Source organism: Denticeps clupeoides, chromosome 7, assembly GCF_900700375.1.
Source record: "Denticeps clupeoides chromosome 7, fDenClu1.1, whole genome shotgun sequence".
NCBI classification, from domain to species: Eukaryota; Metazoa; Chordata; class Actinopteri; order Clupeiformes; family Denticipitidae; genus Denticeps; species Denticeps clupeoides.
In genome coordinates, this window is record NC_041713.1 from 23,538,484 (window position 1) to 23,559,734 (window position 21,251).

The window sequence follows — 21,251 nt, forward strand, 5'->3', positions numbered from 1 at the left end:
CTTCGCTGCAGATGCAGCCAACTCTGCCTCTAGGTCAAGCTGCTCCCTTCTTCTTCTTAAATGCTGTTCCTGTTCCTCCGGAGCGTGTTTTTCTTTTAAAGCTGTAGCCTTAGCTACAAGTGCAGCTCTCTCAGCCTCAGCCTTGATTCTAGCTGAAGATGTACTGGATCATCCACATTTATAGATTTAAACACCATATTTGATTCATGACCATTTACATTTTGATCAACGTCCAGCATTTCAGGTAAAACCATAAACACACCAACATTTTTCTTTTCAGAACACATGGAAAAAAGACTGATATATATTAATTTAGCATTAAACCAAGTTTCATGTTTGTCCCTTTCATCAACAGGCAATAAACTTAACAAATGACACATGAATACACTTTGCATCATACATGTTTCTATCAGATCCTTCAGTGCAATTTATAACTGGGATTTTTCATTCCTTTAACCTTGCATAGATTTTTTAATAACGCTGGCTTTGTCCAACTTAAATTTTCTGTCCTTTTGCAAAGTAACCAATTTATCAGCAAGAATTTCAGCACATTTAGACTGCTGGTGTTGAAGCTTCTTTTTCATACCCAGGTTTGTAGGCACACAATTGAAATGACCATCAAACATCATAACACTACAAAAACCTTTCCGTTGGGCGCCATGCAGCTCCTTCTTACTCCATGGCTGATTTCGGTATCCAAACAAAAACGCATATTCAAACGATAATCCACAAAAATGGCTCTCGGCTGGTCCTAATTCCATCCAGGCAAGATTCCGAAGCTTGTTTACTAAAGTCCGACTTTGCGCGGCGCCAATGGCGGAGCCAGGTTTTTGACTGATATTAAAGGAGTTTGGTCTATTACCAAACTACTGAGGTGCCTGACGCTGATGTGGCCTGGCTGACGCGCTTGATGGTAACATTGCTAAACTCTCTGGTTCCAATGTAAGCTACGCAATTAAACGAATCTTGATGTCAAATACAAAATGTCCATTTATTCATAGCACCTGAGTGCAGCGTTTGACACTATTGATAATGCTGATCTCCTTGACAGGAAGCTCTTGTACTTGGGTCAAGTGCTGGGGTAGCGCTCACATAAGTGGTTAAAAACCCTTTGCCCTTCCGGGTCAAATACCTACCAACAACATAGAGTTTGCTACCTTCATACCTGAACGGTTGTAGGTCCTACCCTGTGTTCCACGTAGGATATTACTACCTTTAACAAAACAACTTTTGGCGCCTATAACCTGAGATGTTAGAGAAAAATATGTTTCGTTTCTTTTGGATCCTTGCCTCTGTGTTTTTTCATGACATGGTACCACTATAAATACTTGTAATTGATTATTATTATAAAAACAGTAGACAAGAAGTACCCAGATGACCTACTACTTCTGTACTACTTCAAAAACGCATATCACATATTTTCCCAATATCGTGCAGCCCTACTCTGCAACTCTGGTGGACGTTTCCAGAGTTTCTAAATCTTCCAGAAATGTCAGTTGCACTTGACATGTGTCTACAGTACATGCACATTACTTGTGCCTAAACCACTTGCAGCTAGACAAGATGCTTTCGGTAGCCAACAAGTTTCTAACATCAAGGTGGCTGGATATTTCACCCTGTCCCTTTGGCTATATTATGAGTGAGTGGACGGCCAGCTCTAGGAAAAATTCTGGTCATCCCAAACATCTTCAATTTAAGGATTATGAAGGCCACTGTGCTCTTAGGAACCTTCAGTGCAGCATATTTTTTGTATCCTTGGCCAGATCTGTGCCTTGCTACAATTCTGTCTCTGAGCTTTTCAGGCAGTTCCTTTGACCTCATGATTCTCATTTAGTCTGACATGCACTGTTAGCTGTAAGGTCTTATATAGACAGGGGTGTGGCTTTCCTAATCAAGTCCACCTACTGGCCAGGTGTATAATTACAAACGGTATGATATGCAGTGAAATGCTTTAATTGTTCTAGATAAATGATCACATATGTGTATAATAAATTACTGTTTTCACAAAATGGTAGTATTATATGATACGGCAAGACGTGTAACTTGGACAATGATGTACAGAAGAATTGTTATAAATTTTCATTCAGAAATAACAGCTTCACACCAACAGTTTTTGGTTTTAAGTGATTCTTTTTTTTGACAACCTCTCTGACCTTCTTCAAACTCTCTCTCTAAACTCTCTAAAGTATCTCCAAACTACTATATAAACACTATCCAAACTCTGGTATCCTCTGATCTGACCGCAACTCTCAATCAAAACCCACATTTTGACGGGAGCCTGAGGTTTTTTTTTAGCCTTGGTACGTCCCTGTATCAGGCTCCTCAATATAAATCGCTGGTTGTCGGAGTGGTGTCCCAAAAATAAAGTGGGTTTTATTAATAACTGGCCAACATTTTTGGGGAAGCCTGGTCTTTTGGGGCGAGATGGCATCCACCCCAACTGGGCGGGCGACACTCAGTTGTCTAAAAATCTGGCTCATAGTCTTAGAACCAAAAACAAATCTGACTCGCCAGACAGACAGGCTAAACCGAGCGTCTGCTATTTGCATAGAGCCGCCATCCATCAAGTACAATATTGACACTGTGTCCTTACCTCGCTCTATTAAAATAGATTTTACAAGAAACATTAAGATTAATAATAAACTCATAAATATGCTGGGCTGGACCGGGTGTCTGTTTCAGTATTACCCATTACAATCATTCCTACTAAACGTACCACCAGCACCTCCGATATAAGAATAGGATTATTAAATGTTCGATCTCTCACACCTAAAACGCTCATTGTTGATGAAATTATTACAGATCAGGGGTTTGATGTACTGTGCCTGACGGAAACTTGGTTAAAACAACGAATTTGTAGCATTAAATGAGTCTAGTCCTCCTGGATACAGCTATGTACACCAACCTCGCTTAACTGGAAGAGGAGGTGAATTTACAGACTTTGTTTCCAACCTGGTTGTATCTGTGGATATGGCCACTCTGGTGGGGGGGTGCGAGTAGGCAACAGGATGGGAGAGAGAAAAACAGAAAAAATTGTGATCAAATTTGTGATCTTTGTTTGGATTCATCGGATCTATTTTCGCTGCTAAAATAGACCAAAACTACGGATGCACCGATACCGGTATCTGATATCGGCCTCGATATCACATTTTCTAAAGCACTCCACCCATACCGGAGACCGATACCACGGTCTGAGAAGGGTTAATCACAGGCGCCGAGTGCCCGCCCCCAGGCCCCGCCCCCAGGTAGAAAATGTGGGATTCCTGCGTCTCCTCCACGTTCTGGAGGCCAGACATGATGCCCCAAGCCGCCGCTACGTGACTGACACGGAGCTGCCTAAACTACACGACTCCACAGCCTACTGCCAGCCTCCTCTGCGTGTAGTTTCCCCGCGGGTATTTGGACCAGCAGCGTTAGCCCCGTGTCGCTAATTAGCCTAGCCTCCCAGTTGCTGTTGCATACAACATGCTTTTCTAGTCCCATGTTTTTGTTGTTAAATTATATGACTAAAGCTGTTCCCTCAAAATGTAAGTCATGTTTTTATTAAGTACTCTCTATCGGCGAGTACTGAAATACTCGTTTTCAAAAAAAGTGGTATCCGTACACCACTAACTGAAAGTCATTATTTCATCAAAAATGTAAGTGACTTAATATTATTAACTTGTTTGTTGTACTGTCATATGAAATCAGGGTCACATTTTGTAAATGTAAATTAAGTGATGGTCAATTGTCAGCTCTCTTGGTCGTCAGGTCGTGTGATGTATGTTGCTGAACTGTATTCAAATGTTATAAATATAAAAACACCACATTTAGAAATGTTTCTGCAGTATGTCGATTTAGTTTACTTGTGTGTGCTGCACTCATAGACTCGAGAAGCTGCGCAAGCCTCAAAAGTTTAAGGTCCTTGCAGCCTGACTAACATTTAAAACACGGTTATCCCACAATGTAAAATGTTTACTAATTTCAATACAAATATACAAAGCAAATTATTATCATAACCCAGACAAAGTTCTGTTTATATTGAAAAGTGCATCAGGCTAAACTAAAATATTCGTATAATGAACCACATTTTAACTCTTAGTATTGTCTATCATCACACTTAGGAGCACTTGTGTAGCTTTTAGACCAGTGACATTGTTGTTCCCTGCATCACGTCCTGTGCATCACACCATTTTGGTCATTTTAGTTGCATTGGTATTGCATAAGCATTATTTTATTAAAATATTGCACAGTTTTGGCACCCATTATACATTACAATAGTTTTGTCTGGATGCTTATAGAGTTTACAGAATTTTAGTTTTCTGTTTCCTGTGCATCACATGGCAGGTTTTCAAACTGCTTGTATGGCTTTTGTCGTAACTTTATATTGAAGTACCCAGGAGTAAAGCATTTTTTCATTGTTCTGATCACTAGTTATGGGGATAAAGTAACTTGTATTAGCAAAATGTGCCGTGCATCAGGTAGAGAATAGTCCGTTAATTTTGTAAAAAAAAAAAAAGATTAATCGATAGTACAATTTAGTACTGACTTTGATATCACGTATCACTGATATTATCTATCAACACAGGCCACCCAGATACTTGTTCAGTCACTCACACTATGCTGTTATGTTATGGTCATCATATAATTTCATATCACTACCATTATTGCCATAGCACTCGTTGCTGCTACTTGTCTGCCTGGTTTGTCTAGTTTGTCTCGACATGCACTGTTTTATGGGTCAGGGCACAATGTCCACAATGTCCCTTGTCATGTTTTTGTGTTGTGTGTGTTATTCAATTTTCACCATGTCTTTTTGGATGCTGTGAATCTCATCTCTTGTGTACTTGTATATAGTGAAATGACAAGTGGACTTTGACTTTAGTAACTTTACCGTCACGGCCAACATGCCTCCAGCCCAACAGAGAGCACCAGACCAGCCAGGGAGACAGCGACCCAGAAGCATAAAAGTATAAAAGTCAGGTGACCCCAAGGAGACGCTGCCCGCTCTTTGTTGAAATTAATCCACAGAGACGCTAGCCTACTTTCCCACGCCTGAATAACTCGACTCATTGACCATGACCTTTGCCTGCCCCCGACTTCGAGATTTGCCTGCCCCTCTTGAGACGACCGCTGAATTCTGGATTGAAACTCCTGGCCACGACTTGAGCCTGCCTGCCCCTTTAGTTAAAATGTGGATTTATGCTCCCCTAACTTCCTGCCGCCCAAGACGTCCTCCTGTCCAGCCCACGCTCCCGAACCGTCCTTAAACCCGTCTTCCTGTTCTCCTCTGCCCCGCTACCTGTGAGTGACAGCTGGCCTCTACAACTAATATAGAATGCAGCCGCATGACTGGTTTTCAACCTTCCCAAATTCTCCCACACCACCCCTCTGCTACGTTCCCTCCACTGGCTCCCAGTAGCTGCACATGGAGTAGCACCATTATTACACCTCGCACTGCACCTCGTATTCTCTGAGCCTCCAGTACTGCTCACCTGGTCCCTCTGAAGGTAAAAGGAAAACATTCATCTAGACTCTTCTCCATCTTGGCCCAGCACAGTCACTGAGTATTCTGAAACAGCAGCTTGAGACTTTCCTCTTTAAAGAATACTACAGACTAAATTGTACCTTTCTTATATTCATGGTTTGAGTCCAAATAAACCAGAACTGATAACTTCATCAATGGTTACATGAAAGGACATTGTAAGTCACACTGAATAAGGGCGTCTGACAAATGCCATAAATTTAAATGTAAACATCTTGAGAATTCTTGATTTAATGACCAAGGAAGGCCATACACAGTTTTGTTATATACAGCACAGGCCAAAAGTTTGGACACACCTTCTCATTCAATGTTTTTCTTTATTTTCATGACCATTTACATTGGTAGATTCTCATCAAAACTATGAATGAACACAGGAGCAGCCAAGATTAAGAAAGCTTGGTGATAATTTGCTTCTACTTCTTCCTCTTTCCACTCAGAGGAACTGGGCTTAGTTAAATTCAGAGAGTCTGGAGACATGAAGCTCTTTTGGATCTTTTTTGACTCTACAATAAGCTGTTCTGGAAGGCAGGGTCACTCTTGGGAAGATGAATCATTATTCCAAATGTGATGCCTTTTGGTCAAAGGCAGTAATTATTTCATGATGTGATAAGTTGCATAAATAAGGTGATAAATAAGTTCATAGTTAAAAAAATAGTATAAGTAAATTCATGCTAAAAACTGTTAAAATGTTTTGGGTTTGAAATCTGATCCGAGTAAGACATCTGTATCACAAATGATCTTGTCGTGCGAGTGGGCACTCTCACAATGGAGTTGTGTTGCGGCAGAATTAAGAGAGAAAACAGCGCATGTACATGCTAAATGTGCCCTACACGCTTGTGCCTTGGGAAACTTTCGTCTTTGTGAGTATTGATGTGTTCATAAAGCACTCAGATATGTATTGGAATCACTTTTTGGTTGATAAAATAGGGCGCTAATGTAATGCAATGCGCATGTGTTTAAGCTAGGCTAATAATTAAGTGTGGTATTAAAACTTGTGTATTAGCTAGAAATTTATTTTTCCCTTTTTGCATGTTTCAGTTACAATATAAGAAAAGAGTTTATAAAAGATCTTCAGTAAAATCAAGAAAAGCAGGCCTTGTGTGGAGATCTCTTATTTGTTCGCTGGCTGTCTAGCTTCACATGGTCACGTGTTGTAAGGACAGCACACCAAAGATTATCCTTTTGAGGATTATGCACTAATGCGGACTGTACCAGTCAAAAAAATAAAAAAAAAGTAATTTTTCTAACTTTTGTACTGTGTTTATCACTGTCCCCCCACTTGTCTGTCATACATTTAAATGAGCACTATGGCATGCTGTATTCTTAAGAATTAATTCACAGCAAAATGTGTGACTTATTACTATACAGCAAATAATCACTTTTTCCACATTTTATGTTCCCATATTCCAAAATAGCCTTAATTAATTATTATTAAAAGAATTATTTCTACACTCAACACCTAATAATGACAACATGAAAAAAAAGTTTACTTGAGGTTTTGGAAAATGTATTAAAAATATAAAACTGAGATGCACCTGTGGCAGAGTTGTCCTGAAGCCACATATCTTGGCTGTGTGCTTGGTGTCCTTGTCCTGCTGAAAGATGAACTGTCACCCCAGTCTGGGTTCAAGAGCACTCTGGAGCAAGGACTAAGGCCCTTCTCCCTCAGTCGCCCAGTTTAGGTGGCGGGCCAAGTAGAGTCCTGGTGGTTTTGAACATCTTCCACCCACAGATGATGGAGGCCACTGTGCTCATTGGGACCTTCAGAGTTTTTCCTGTAGCTGTCCCCAGATTTGTGCCTTGAGACAATACCGTTCACTTCATGCTTGGTGCTCTGACATGAACTGTCAACTGTGGGACCTTATATAGATGCTGTGTGTCTTTCCAAATCAGGTCCAATCACCTGGTTTTTCCAGTCAAGTTGCAGAAACATCTCAAGGATGATCAGGGGAACCAGGAGGCACCTGAGTTCAATTTGCCTTATGGCAAAGACTGGGAATACTCATATACATGTTCTTTCTCAGTTCTTTTATTTATAATACATTTGCCAAAATCTCAAGCACACTGTTGTCACATTGTCATTATTGGACGTTGTGTGTAGAATTCTTTGAGATAATTCTATTTAATCAATTTTGGAATAAGACTGTAACATAACAAAATGTGGAAAAAGTAATGCACTGTGAATACTTTCCACTGTATGTAATAGTTGTATAATACTTGTACTATGATGACAATTGTTTAACACACAAACATTTGACCCATTTTATTGATACATTATGTATTTATATTAAAGTACCATATCTCCCAGCAGTAATACATAATAATGTTATCACATAGAGTTGTGTTGTTCTGGTAAATGTGATGTCAGCTAAGTTTACTAAGATTACAGAACAAAAGAACAATAAAATGTATTTCCTTTTACTTCCAGGAACTCTAAGTTATGGATATGCATGGAATGCTGCGGGGGAGGTTCATTACAGGATATTTACCATGGTGAGACACAGTTGTTCTTTAATTATCAGCAGATATTTTTTTCTAATAACATACATTGTGGGTTATAGGGTGTGGTTATAGTTACATTTGTGCTATACGTAGCTGTGATACGTATTTTTGTAGACGTTTTCATACAAAATACCCACAATGCATAATAACTGCTTGTCATATGCAGTGATGCAATGATGATACTGAAATGTTAATCTTGTTCCTGTTGGCCACCCTGACAGAATCAGGTGATTATAAACCTAATATGTAGGGCAGCAACAACAAATTGATTGAATCGATAAAAATCGATTACTAAAAGAGTTGCCAACGAATTTCCTAATCGATTCGTTATGTCGCGCGATGCGGAGACGTTTGATTATTAAAAACACAATCGGTCTCTCTCGCGCACAGATGCTAGCAGAGTTTGGCACCTCATAGACAGCGCGGAGAAAAAAAAATTATAAAACGAGCGGAGGCAGAGAAATCTGCACGGAAATATGCAAAAGCGACATGGCACGGCACGGGAGCACCACGGCAATGATCCTGCACCTGAAACGCAAACATATTGGAGTGTTTGAGGAGGAGGAAGGGACCCTGTAACTACAGAAAGTCGCTCTGGATAAGGGCGTCTGATAAATGCTGTAAATGTAAATGTTTACCCGTCATCCAGCTTGACAAGCATGACAAGTTAGTGGTAGCTTGTTAATAACAGTAGTAAAGCATATAGTTACTTTGCATTACTTTGCATTAAAAGACTAAAGACATGTTTTTATTCACTAGCCTTTTCTGGACCATTCATTTTTCAATCTTCTGTCATGTATAGCTACACAGCAAAAAATGCTTTTCTTACCTAGTAATTTTGTCTCGTTTCCAGTCCAAATATCTAAAAAATCTTAAATCAAGATTACTAGACAAGAAAAATGGCATGAGAAAATTAAGTGATGCTTAAACTTCTGTTTGAGATTATATCTCATTAAGATTAGTTTTCTAACCCTATTGGCAGGTAATTTTGCTTGTTTTAAACAAACAATCACTTAATTTTGATACGTTTTTTATCAGAAAACACATTTCTTGTGCTATTTCATGTCTATAGTAAATATATCTTGATTTTTTTTTAGAGATTTGGACTGAAATCAGGACAAAACTACTAAGTTAGAAATGCATTTTTTGCAGTGTGTGTGTGTGTGTGTGTGTGTGTGTGTGTCAGTGTGAGAGTTTGTGAGTGTGTGCGTCTGCGAGTGTGTGCATCTGCAGTGTAGTGTAGAGAACAAGTTCTGACATTCAAACAAATCCTGTTAAATTTTCTGATTTGTATTGTTCTTTATGTTTTTTAGAAATTATTTATCGTTCTGGCAGCTCAGGTGGCACTTTATTTAAAAAATTTGGCAGATGTAAAGCATACATGTGTATGTTTTTTGTGTTAGTCCATTTTTATTTATTATTATTTTATTTATTATTATTATAACAGCTCAAGGAGCAACATGTTTGTGCACTTTCTAAAGATTTTGGTTCTGTTTTTGAATAAAGAGTTGGAAATTAATGCTTTTCTTGTTTTTTTTGTTTTTTTTTTAATCCGATTCTACGATTAATAAAAAAATTATCGACAGATTAATCGATTATTAAAATAATCGTTAGTTGCAGCCCTACTAATATGTATGCAGTAGTTTGAACATAAGGTTGGATCTGCCTCCAGGAATAATGGCCTCTTAATACACTATAGGTATAAAAGTATTGAGACAATTGGCCAAGAGACCTATGGGAACTTTTATGGCATCTTATATAAATCCATTAATTTGGAATTAGTCCCTGCTTTCAGCTATAATGACTTCCATTCATTCCTGATAATGATGTTGGATAAGAAGGTCTGGCTCACAATCACCATTCTAGTTCATCCCAAAGTTGTTCAATGTTAGAGGTCAGGGCCTTATGTGGTTGCATCATTCAAGTACTTCCATACCAAACAAAGGCCAAAAATGTCTTGTTGTGTGTACTGGGGCACAATAATGCTGGAACATAAAAAAAATCATTTTAACCAAAGTGTTTCCATAGCACCATAACACCAAACTCCACTTTATTATGTGAAGCCAAATCAACATGTCCACAAACCGACTGATTATTCAAATATAACCTGAACCAGGCCAACAGCAGGTCATTAACCAGTTTAACCAGCGCATTCTCAGTACTATGATGAGGTCTGAATCCTGACTGATATACTTCTTGATGACTGTTGCTGTGTAGGTACACACACAGTTGCTGGGCTACAACCTCTTCTAAAATTTTAGGGTCTGATGACTGCTACCTTGAACAAAGTACTTGGCCAGTGCTAAGCGACAAATTAATAATTGTAAGGATAGGATTTATAACACCAGGTGCTACTTCTTTAAGGAAACTTGTAGGAAGCGGATCTAATATACCAATACATTGATTTGATGATGAGATTTTGTTTTTGTCTCTTAGGGACCAGAAGACCTAGGTTCAAATCCCACTGACTACTACCACCATTATGTTTCTGAGCATGACACTTAACCCTAAATTCCTCCAGGGAGACATTCCCTGTAATTACTGATTGTAAGTCTCTTTGGATAAGGGCATCTGCTAAATGTAAATGTAGATAGCCAACCTATCCAAAATTGTACAGATGATTTTTCTGCAGATAATTTAAATGGAAATGCATGCTATCATTATGAGGCCACGTATATCATATCCAGATTTTTAATGTGTCCTTAAATTGATCAAGTCCCTGAATTGATATGTTTAAGTGCAGTCTTCACCATAGTACAAACCACTTCTGTATTAAATGACGATACTGGCAAGCAGTCACATTTCTAGACACCCCAGCCAACTCTTGATTCAAGTCACTGAGCTAAATGTTTTGTAAAGTGCAGAGTGAAAAAAGCCATTGTGGAATTAATTTTGTTACCAAGTAGGGATAAGGGAATTGTGATTATTTTTAAATTGTGATTACATTTTATTTGATGCTAAATTCTTCTAATTTAGCATCTCTAAGCCCAATTTCATGATATTTACCTGTAGACTCCAAGTCTGTTGAGGCAGTGCAAGTAACCCAGCTGGACAGGCAAACAGTTCTCATTGCAATGGAAAGATTTTTTTTTTACTAATAATGTACTAAAACTGCTATTGATATACTTAATACACTACTTGTCAATATTGTCAGACACAATCAGTCTAAAGTGTCACATTTTTCTACTGTACTGATATTGAAATTCCATCATTATCCCACAGAGACTATTAAGATAGTAAATCTGCAGGGTTGTCCTAGCAAAGAGATCCCCTCAGAATTGGATTTCAGTTTTCCAATTGAGACACTTGGTAAGAAATTGGGCTTATTTAACGACGTAACAAATATTTTAGTTACTGCTAAAAAATTTTGTTGATTGTTTTTGTTTCCTGGGAATTATATTTATCATGGTAATGTTTCTAATATTGACACATTTATTTAAATATTTTTCAGTCTTATTATTCATCTCAGCATGACATAACGGGACAATTTTTAAAATGTATTAACAATATTGCCCTTGACAGTTTGTTTACAGGACAGTGGTCTGGCTTCCTGGAAACATGGACTTCAAGGAAGGAGCCTTCAGAATAATGAGGTAATTGGATGTTATGTGGATCTTGTGTGCAATTGTCCAAAGCAACACATGTGTAACTTGTGTTAATTCACAGACCACTCAAGAGATCACATACAAAAGCCGTATTTTCCGCGTCATAGGGACAAGCAGGTAGAGATTTAACTTGTGTTAACTTTTTATTACACACCCAGACCCTTAAAAACTTGTAACCTTACATCTCCTTTGTTAAAAGGGACATTGTCCTCCAGAGAACACCTACAGAGGACCCGTCAGGAAGAAGTAACCTATATATCCTCACAGGCCATGAAAACACCTACTGAGAGAATGGAAACACCTGGAGAAAGAAGAACACTCGGACTTGAAGAGACATTCCTCACACAAAAGCATCACAAGCCATTAACTGATGACAGGAAACAGGAGAAGAGATCTGTAGAAGACAGAAGAGTTGGAGCATGGAGTGAAACTAACTAAGTTTTTAAGACATGAAAATAGATGATCACGGAAATGAGTAATAAAAGAACACTTTTTCTGTCAGTGTGAAGGCCATTGCAACATTTTTTTTCATAATTTTTTATTTCAAAGAATAATTTAAAGTTTTGTTGCGTCCTGGTATTTTTGGTGTGTTCCTGTTCTGTGTTTGTGTTGTGTTTGCAGGTGCCTGGTGATTACAAATTCAGCCCACCTGTTCCTGCTGTGGACAGCCAGAATAAAAGGAGCCTCAGTTTTGCCGTGCCATCCACCCCGCTCGCCTCCCTACCATTCCCCTTTTGCATCACTTCCGGTTTCCCCTGCGCCTAGGAGGCGACGGTGTTTGTTTTTCACCATTTTCCCACTTTGTATGTCGTTATTTGTTGTAATTAGTTCCGTATGTATTTATTCTTTATTTATAAACTTATTTGTTAATAAAATTCTTGTTAAGTTTCTCCATTTCGTCTTAGTAGGTTTTCGTTTTTGTCATTTCTTTTGTTATGGGCCGGAACCCCTAGACCAGCTCGTAACAATTTCATTACAGTGCATGTAAATAAAACTGTAAATAGACCTTCTTCATGCCCCTGTTTATTCTTAATGTTTTGTTTATTTTGTGTGTATCAGGGTTAGATATTAAATTTTCAATGACCCAAGAACAAAAAGCAGAATAAAGCCGTATAAAAAATGTCTGATATAATGTTAAATGCATTTAAATGGGTTATAGAATTCAAAACTGCTTTTATGTCTTTGTTGTTGAATATAGGCAGCTTGACGTGTTGAATGGAACGTACCAAAACCTCAAATCCATCTCTGACATCCTCTGTGTAAAACAGGGACTTGCGCTTCCACCAAACAGGCCAAACAAATACCAGTTGTAGTGATAAAAAGGTGCAGGTCTATTTACAGTGCAGGAAGGAGCTCAAAATTCTAACAAAAAAATGAAGAAAAACAAAATCAATAAATATATTTACAAAAGATACAGAGTCACAGTAAGCTGCTGTACCAGTGCTGCCCCCCTCCTTACTTGTCTGTCCCCCTAAATACACCCCAACATCATCTCATAATGGGGCGAGCTCAATATGGAAGGGGGGACACAGCTCCACATTAAACACACTTTTCCCGTGTCCCAAGCTGGCCTATAAAGGCACCGTTCTCCCAGGCGCGCTTTCCATGAGGAACCTTTATGCTGCCGGACCAGGAACAGCAGGATGAATAATGGAGCTGAATCAGTGGGTACCTCACTGTTCACTAGCATAGTTAACAATAAGTTCATAAATGAAAGTTTATGGTAACATATGGTATGTTATATTTATTTGGCAGTGCTAAACTCATAATTGCAATATGGGATGTGTAAGTGCAGTGTTTGCACTTTTTAACTGTGTGGGCCGTGTTGTAATTGTATTATTATGTTATGTCTGTTTTCTGCACTGGTGCCAACTACAAATCCCATATTGCAATCATTAGCTTAGCATTCCCAAACACAACACATCATATGTTACCATAAACTTTCATTTATTAACTTATTGTTAACTATGGCTTATTTTACACTCTGCATGCATGTTTTATTTGAGCACTTTTTTGATAAGCCAGTCCTGAAATTCTTCATTTTCAAGCAAAATATCTTGAGATGTACACTTGCCTGGCATGTTTGGTAAGATAGCAAGTGTAAGGACGTATGTTTGTGTTTTAGAATGCTGCACGGTTGCAAATTCCCTGACTTTCCCTGTCTGGAAATGCCATTACTGAAATTCCAGAAATGTCCAGACCCGTGTATTTACTATGTAATATGGAACAGTGCAATAATGTTAACATAGTGGAAACAATAATGGAAACATAGCTTTTCGGACGTCCATTATGGACTCTGATGGGTGGTGGGAGACGGGCTTTCCTCAGCCTCCCTGGAAGTGAAGGTGCTGACGTGGTGACGTATTTTCACCCAGAAGTGAATGAGTGATGTCGGACAAAATAATTACAGCTATATAAAACACCACAGTTTAGAAATGTAGAGCCAAGCCTTTATTTTAATGAAGTTACATTTGTCAGAAATATGTGTATGCTACTATGCTACTGCTACTATCAACATCGGCTGAATTATAGTATTACGTCATTGCCTTCACTTCAGCAGCATGTCAGTCAGCTACAGAGATGGGCGAGGTTAAAATCTTTAAAATTAAAAGTATTTTCATTTGAAAAACTCGCGGGAAGAATTGTGCTGTGCTGTGATTGGCTGCTGGTTCCTATAGTTCAGGCGTAAACAGAAATGAACACTCATATGTCGAATCCTTGCTGGTGAGACGTGTTGTTCGTGCGAGCTACTGCGGAGCATCTCAGCATCTTCAAACCTTCATCTCTTCTGGAAGATTTTCATCTACAGCATCTCAGCATCGACAAGCCTTCATCAATTTTGGAAGATTTTCATCTACAGCGACTGGACGACGCATCTCAGCTACATTCAGGCCCATCCGGATTTACCCACGTCGCGGGGAATAATCAGGTGAGGACAGAACATGTCCCGGCGTGTCTGCTAACTCTACATAAGGGCTTTTAAAAAGACAGAAATGTACTCAGAAAAGGTGAAAATCCTGCGTCATCAGTGCTAGTCAGTGTTGCTAGTTGTGGAGGTCTGGTGAGGGGGGAACGAAGCTCCGGTGTAAAAGAAAAGAGGTCGGCAGATGCAGAAACCTGTCGGGTTCCACACTGACGCTTTATTTTGGCTTCAGGCACCAGCAGGTGCGTTACGAGCTGTATTCTCCCCGAACACAGAAAACACTTTATCGCCACCTTGTGGCAGCGCCGCTTGCTGCAGTGACGGAATTATCGTGTTAAATACGATGTCGTGCAGCAGCGAAACACAAATCGGTCACGTTCGTGTCAAACTGTGCAGGCAGTATTTACTGTAGCCATTTCTAGCCATTTCTACAACTGATTGTTTTTGTCCAAAAATGCGCGGGAAAAACCACTAAGGGCGGGAAAGTGACGCAGGCACGCACCACGTGATCAGGTGCTAGGCTCTGATTGGCCCGTGATGGTTACACCCGCCTCCAACCTGTAAGACTAGAAGCAATTTATGTTGCTGTTGGTGATTTTATACTCACTGGTCTTCTAATAGTATCGTTGTGTTTAATTATATTATTTTATACATTTATATTATAAAGAGATAAACTCTTTATAGGGAAAGGGGGTTTCAGGAAGGGGGGAAATATCTAGACAAAAAATACATCAAAATGATCATACAGGCAAGTAGAGATAGAGGCAGAGATTTACAGACAGTTACAAATTTTGTTCACTTTTGATAGACAGCAGACACATTTGAGCATTTTGAGCATAGTATTTTTTTTCAATGACATGCATGTATGCATTTATAATCTCATAGTCAGATATTATGAGTGTTAAGGCTTTAACAATCAAACTTTTTTCCCCCTGGATCAACATGTCATATCTTGGTGAAAGTCAGAAGTAGCAGAGGAATATGAAATTGGTCCAATCAGAAAGGGCTCTAATGAGATATTTTGGCATTTCAGAGAAGCAGCCGACCAAGATCAAGCCCACGGTGGAACAGACGCGGTCCACGATGGACGTGGTTCCAGAGACTCCACTTCCAGCTGCTTTTGGAGGATTCAGTTTCCTGAAGCACATTGGAAGAGGCTCATATGGAGATGTTTTTGAGGTAAATAAGAGCAGAACCTTGGCCATCATCTGCTAAATTGTGTGTCCTTGTGGCTGACTGGTTTTAAGGTCAGATGAGGATTTCTTGTGGAAGCTGGCAAAGATGCTGCAGTGTTTGTGGAGAGTGGACACTGGTGACAGGTGATGTGGAATTTCTTTGGACTTATTTTTTCTTTATTTCAGGCCAGAAACATCACTACTGGGGCATATTCTGCAGTGAAGGTGCAGAATATCGAGTCGCAGGATGACTTCACCCTTGTTCAGCAGGAAGTGGATATCTTGAAAGAGTGTGACCACAAGAACATTGTGGCAGTTCACACCAGCACCCTGAGGTAAGAAGGACCATTAACAGTGACATGAGAACTGCTGTCCCAGAGAATGGTGACTAAAGGCTTTTCTTTTCTTGTGTAGAGAGGAAAAGCTGTACATAGCAATGGAGTTCTGTGCAGGAGGTTCACTTCAGGATATCTATGAAGGTACCGAACTGCGTCACATGACATCTTTGTTAAGATGTGTGTAGATGGTGTGTTCACTGTGTTTGTTTTTAACAGAGACTGGACCCCTGTCAGAGCAGGAGATTGCTTTTGTGTGCAGAGAGACCCTCCAGGTAACCGCCCGCGCTCTCAGACACGTACACTCACATACACACACTGCTCATTTTCTAAAGACTTTGTTCTAACATGGTGTTTCTGTTTGCAGGCACTGCAGTATCTCCACAGGTCCAACATCATCCACAGGGACATCAAAGGTGGAAATATTCTGCTGACAGAAAAGGGCGACGTGAAAATCAGTGAGGAACTCTCCAGAACGCCGTTCGCTCAGACTTATGTGTCTGACCTTGTGATCTATGTCTCATCATAAATGTGTCTCTTCTCTTGTTGCAGCTGACTTTGGACTCGCTGCTAAAGTCTCCAACTCCACTGAGAGACAGAAGTCAGTGGTTGGGACGACACATTGGTAAGATCACTTTGTGTGTGTGTGTGTGTGTAGGAAGACTCTCCGTATTAGGTGTACTGTGTGGACATTTGATCATTTCTTCATATTTGAGGTCATGCAGAATACTAACAGGAATATCTTTAGATTTACTCTGTGTGTGTTTGTGTGTACAGGATTGCTCCAGAGGTCTATGCTGCAGAACACAATGGTGGTTATGACCATTTGTGTGACATCTGGTCTCTGGGCATCACCGCTGTGGAGCTGGGAGAACCGGAGCACCCACTTTTTTATTTGGGTTCTATGAAGTAAATGAAAACCCTTTCTCACTCTCACTCACACACACACACACACACAGACAGACACACAGACAGCCACACACAGGGAGATATATGTAGAGGATGACTGTGTACTAATATATATGTATTTCTCTGTGTGTGTTTTCAGTTTCCCAGCATGTCTGTCCGACAGCAGCTTCCTGCCTCTGGAGCTGAAGGAGACGGGGAAATGGTGAGTCTGTCCTCTGTCCTTCATGAGAACTGATGAGCCTCATTGCAAACAAACACTGACAGTTTCTTTCTTCAGGTCTGACGATTACCAATGTTTCGTCAAGCTCTCCCTGACCGAGAACCCAGTGGAAAGGCCAGATTCAGAGACTCTGCTGTTGGTATGTAACACACACACACAGACATTTGGGGACATTTGTTTCCTTTTGTGAAACTGAAACGGTTAATTTCTCAGAAAATCCATGCTGTCCTAATCAAATCCAGCCCTCCAGTAGCTGTGATCTTCACTACATGGGATTTATATGATTCCTAATTTTTATGAATCCCCCACACACTTCTGACACTCCTCTGTTGTGTGTGTTCTTGTGTGTGCAGCATGCCTTTGTAACTCAGGACGGCTTGACACAGAGTCTCATGATGGAGCTGCTGCAGAACAAGAAGAAGCTGAAAGAACAGGCGGTCTTCTCAGACTCCATCCAGCTGTCATCTGCACAGCTCCATGAGGAGGATGATCTGGGATGGGAGGAGCCACCCAGATCTCCACAGCCCAACCTCTGGACCTTTCCAGCCGCTCCTGAGCCTCATGACCCTGCGGTGATTGAAGATCTAGGATGGGAAGAATCTACAGAGTTTTCCTGTTCTCCTCAAGACAGTCTGGATTGTGCAGATACTTATGAGCTGCAGGACTTGAATGAGGATGATCACCTGCAGTGGCTTGAGGATCCTCAGCTTCACCTACCATCAATGGAGCCATCTGGTGGTCCGGAGGAACCATCTCCAGATCATCCAGCAGCTTCTGTTTATACAGAGCGCCCCCGACCTCCAAAACGTCTTCTGCAGCGTCTGCGCCGGGGAGTGACCCGCTTCTTGAAATGCCTGCGAAGAACCCTGTGCTGCACTTGCTCTGCATCTCCATAGACGTGCCCAATGAACTCAGAATAGAGACCAACCTACTAGGTGAGCCTTAAAATATCTTCAGCAGTACAAATAACCATAAACAGACTCAAAACACACAGGGACTGTGCTGCAGTCTGTCAGTGCAGTCTGTCAAATTCAGAGCTCTTAATTGTGACTGAAGGAGAAACACACTTATTTCCCTGTCCAGTTATATACACATAAGAGAGAGACATTTTTTATCTTTACGTCCTAGCATGCATCATAATTAATGTGAATATTTCAGAATCAGCAGAGATTTTAAAATAAATGACCATTTTATCAAGATCTGTCACAGGTCCACACCCTGGCCAAGCTGCCCTTGACACTCAGGCCGTCTCTCCCCTACACCACAGCCAAGTCGTGCAAACAGAAGACCCCAGCCTGGAACATCACCGTTGTGACCAGCTTACCGAGGGCAGGCATGAAGGCCACCAGGACTCAGCCGGACCAGACAACTGAGAGGTATGTGCATGCACTTCCCATGTACACGTGGGTTTTTCTCCGGGTACTCCGGTTTCCCACACTCAAAACACATTTGAAATATTTTTTCTAATATCAATTATTTTAAATCTGTCACATGTAATTATGTTAATTTGGCAGCTAAATTTAGTCAAACTACTGGTTGTTCTGTGAGCCAGTATGAATTGGCAAACCAAAACCAAAACCCTGGTGGTGTATTTTGGTAACACACTCACCTTCTCGGTGATTAAACCAGGTTCGAATCCTGGCCAGGGTGGAACCAAATGGTTTGCCCTCGACAAAAGGTTTTAAATTCCTTATTTGGGCCTGTCAATATGACAGACCATTTACTATTGTGCTAGGAAAACGTTTTTGACTCCTGAGGGTAACCGTTTAAGCTAGCGACCCGGGAGTCGAGGCGAGGCCTTTCCGAGTCTCACAATCTGACATGTGCATGTGTTGCTACCCCCAATAGGGGTCAGGAAAACCTGGAAAATTAGGAAAAAAGGCCATGTCTTGCATTTGTGATTGTCACACTAAGACCTTGAAACACACAAAAAACGGCCGAAGGCTTGACCTCTCCGCACAAAATGACATATTGGTTGCTTAGTTGGGACTACAGGTCACCAACAATTCGTGACCAAACATATAAAAGTTTTAGGTTGTGCGGCTTTTCATTCCACATGGTTTGACATATGGCTTGGCTCTGTGGAATTTGCGGTTCGCGTGCAATTCCCCAAAAAGCGTTTTCAGAACGCGTTTATTATTCTATGGTGGTAGTAGCCTAGTGGGTAAGACACTAGCCTGTGAACCAGATGACCCGGGTACAAATCCCACTTACTACCATTGTGTCCCTGAGCAAGACACTTAACCTTAAGTTGCTCCGGGGGGGACTGTCCCTGTAAATACTGATTGTAAGTCGCTCTGGATAAGGGCGTCTGATAAATGCTGTAAATGTAAATGTAAATTCTAGTCCAAATTTTGACATTTTAAAAACTTTTTTTGTCCACATAATTAGACAAACAAAGACATGTTTTATGTCATCTCGTAGATCTTGCCAAAACCGATGTGTTGACATATGACTTGTCTCTGTTTGATTTACAGACACGCAAAATTTTGAAACACGCACACCGGCAAGCTATATATAAAAATTAGTAGGTTACTGTGTGAGGTGTGCTATTATTTTTATAAACGATCGGAGTTGGCGTGGCCGAGCTATTAACACGACTTTATTAGGAAATCCGGCCACTTTATTAGGAACGCCTGGTCCTTCGGCCACTTTATTAGGAAAACTCGTTGAGCTAACATTCTAATTTTTTAACATGCTCCAAACGTCACCAAATTTAATGTGACGCATCTTGGCCAGGACCTGTTAGCGTTTTCGATGTTAACATACTACATTACTTTATTTCGCAGACGCTTTTATCCAAAGCGACTTACAATAGGAAGACACCAGCAATTCTCGTTCGATTTCTATAGAATATTGAGTTTACAAACTAAGAGCCCTGATAAGGCTCTACTTGTTAGTGAAGAGCATGCTCAGAGATTGTTAGGTGCTAGATGAAGAAAAATTATAATGTATATATACATTTTTGTATTGTTTTGTGCAATGTGTATGCATGTGCGTGTGTAAGTGTTAGATTTGTTTGTAATATTTTTTGAACAAGAGGGTTTTCACCTGCTTCTTAAAAGTGGTGATAATCTCGGCTAGTCGTGTGGAGGAGGGGAGGTTGTTCCACCAGCCAGGGACAACAACGGAGAACAGAGATGATTGGAATCGGAGACCCCGTGAAGAAGGAGTTTTTAGTCTCCTTTCATTTGCTGATCTGAGAGAGCGTGCAGGAGTGTAGCTAGGTAGTAGTGTATTGATATAGGAGGGTGCAGTTCCATTTACAGCCCTGTAGGCAAGCATCAAGGATTTGAACTCAATGCGAGCAGCTACTGGGAGCCAATGGAGGGAGGTAAGAAGATGTGTAACATGGGTGTATTTTGGCTGATTGAAGATGAGACGGGCTGCCATATTTTGGATCATCTGGAGTGGTTTTATGGTGACTGCAGAGGCTCCAGCCAGGAGAGAGTTACAATAGTCGAGTTTGGAGATGACCATTGCCTGGACGAGGAGCTGCGTAGCCTGTTAGCATACTAACATTAGCATGCTAACATGCTAATTTTTAAACCTTTTCCAAACATCACCAAATTTACTGTGACACATCTTGGCCACGCTCTGTTAACGTTTTCGATGTAAGCATGCTAACATGCTCATTTTTCAACATGCTCCAAACGTCACCAAATTTAACAGGACGCATCTTGACTACGCCCTGTTAGCATTTTTGACATTATCATGTTTACATTTACATTTAAGGCATTTGGCCTTATCCAGAGCAACTTACAAAGTGCTTTCAAGTTACCATCGATGAAGTGATCAGTTCTAGTTCATTAGGACCCTCAACTATGAAAACAATATTTTTATTCACTCTTGTTGTAGATTCTGTACATAAGTTAGACAATAAGAACGTTACAAGTTAATCTAAATATTCTCTAAAGAGGAAAGTCTTGAAAGTGCTCAGTGACTGAGCTGTTCTGACCTCAAGATGTAGTTCATTCCACCACCGAGGGGCCAAGACTGAGAAGAGTCTAGATGAATGTCTTCCTTTTACCTTTAGTGATGGGGGGACCAGGCGAGCA

The 21,251-nt window shown here is 40.4% G+C and overlaps 1 protein-coding gene and 1 long non-coding RNA gene across 2 annotated transcripts; both read left to right on the top strand.

Moving 5' to 3' along the window:
- The first annotated feature begins 3,246 nt into the window (after window positions 1-3,246).
- On the top strand, window positions 3,247-12,525 carry LOC114794681 (uncharacterized). Its single transcript, XR_003750369.1, has 5 exons — window positions 3,247-3,638; window positions 7,953-8,017; window positions 11,549-11,619; window positions 11,693-11,748; window positions 11,831-12,525. It is a non-coding gene; the product is annotated as an uncharacterized LOC114794681 (long non-coding RNA).
- A 3,040-nt stretch (window positions 12,526-15,565) lies between these two features.
- On the top strand, window positions 15,566-18,462 carry LOC114793880 (mitogen-activated protein kinase kinase kinase kinase 5-like). Its single transcript, XM_028986027.1, has 11 exons — window positions 15,566-15,733; window positions 15,916-16,064; window positions 16,144-16,208; window positions 16,284-16,339; window positions 16,432-16,522; window positions 16,617-16,689; window positions 16,842-16,973; window positions 17,113-17,175; window positions 17,251-17,332; window positions 17,547-18,128; window positions 18,392-18,462. The coding sequence occupies exons 1-10, from the start codon at window positions 15,566-15,568 to the stop codon at window positions 18,087-18,089; spliced, it is 1,422 nt and encodes a 473-aa protein (XP_028841860.1). The 3' UTR covers window positions 18,090-18,128; window positions 18,392-18,462.
- The last annotated feature ends 2,789 nt before the right edge of the window (window positions 18,463-21,251 follow it).

Excerpts from the sequence above, each read along its gene's own strand:
- LOC114793880 (XM_028986027.1), top strand. The coding sequence starts at position 15,566 with ATGAGATATTTTGGCATTTCAGAGAAGCAGCCGACCAAGATCAAGCCC. Across the intron at positions 15,734-15,915 it reads CATATGGAGATGTTTTTGAG|GCCAGAAACATCACTACTGG; the intron begins GTAAATAAGAGC and ends TCTTTATTTCAG. Across the intron at positions 17,176-17,250 it reads CTGAAGGAGACGGGGAAATG|GTCTGACGATTACCAATGTT; the intron begins GTGAGTCTGTCC and ends TTCTTTCTTCAG.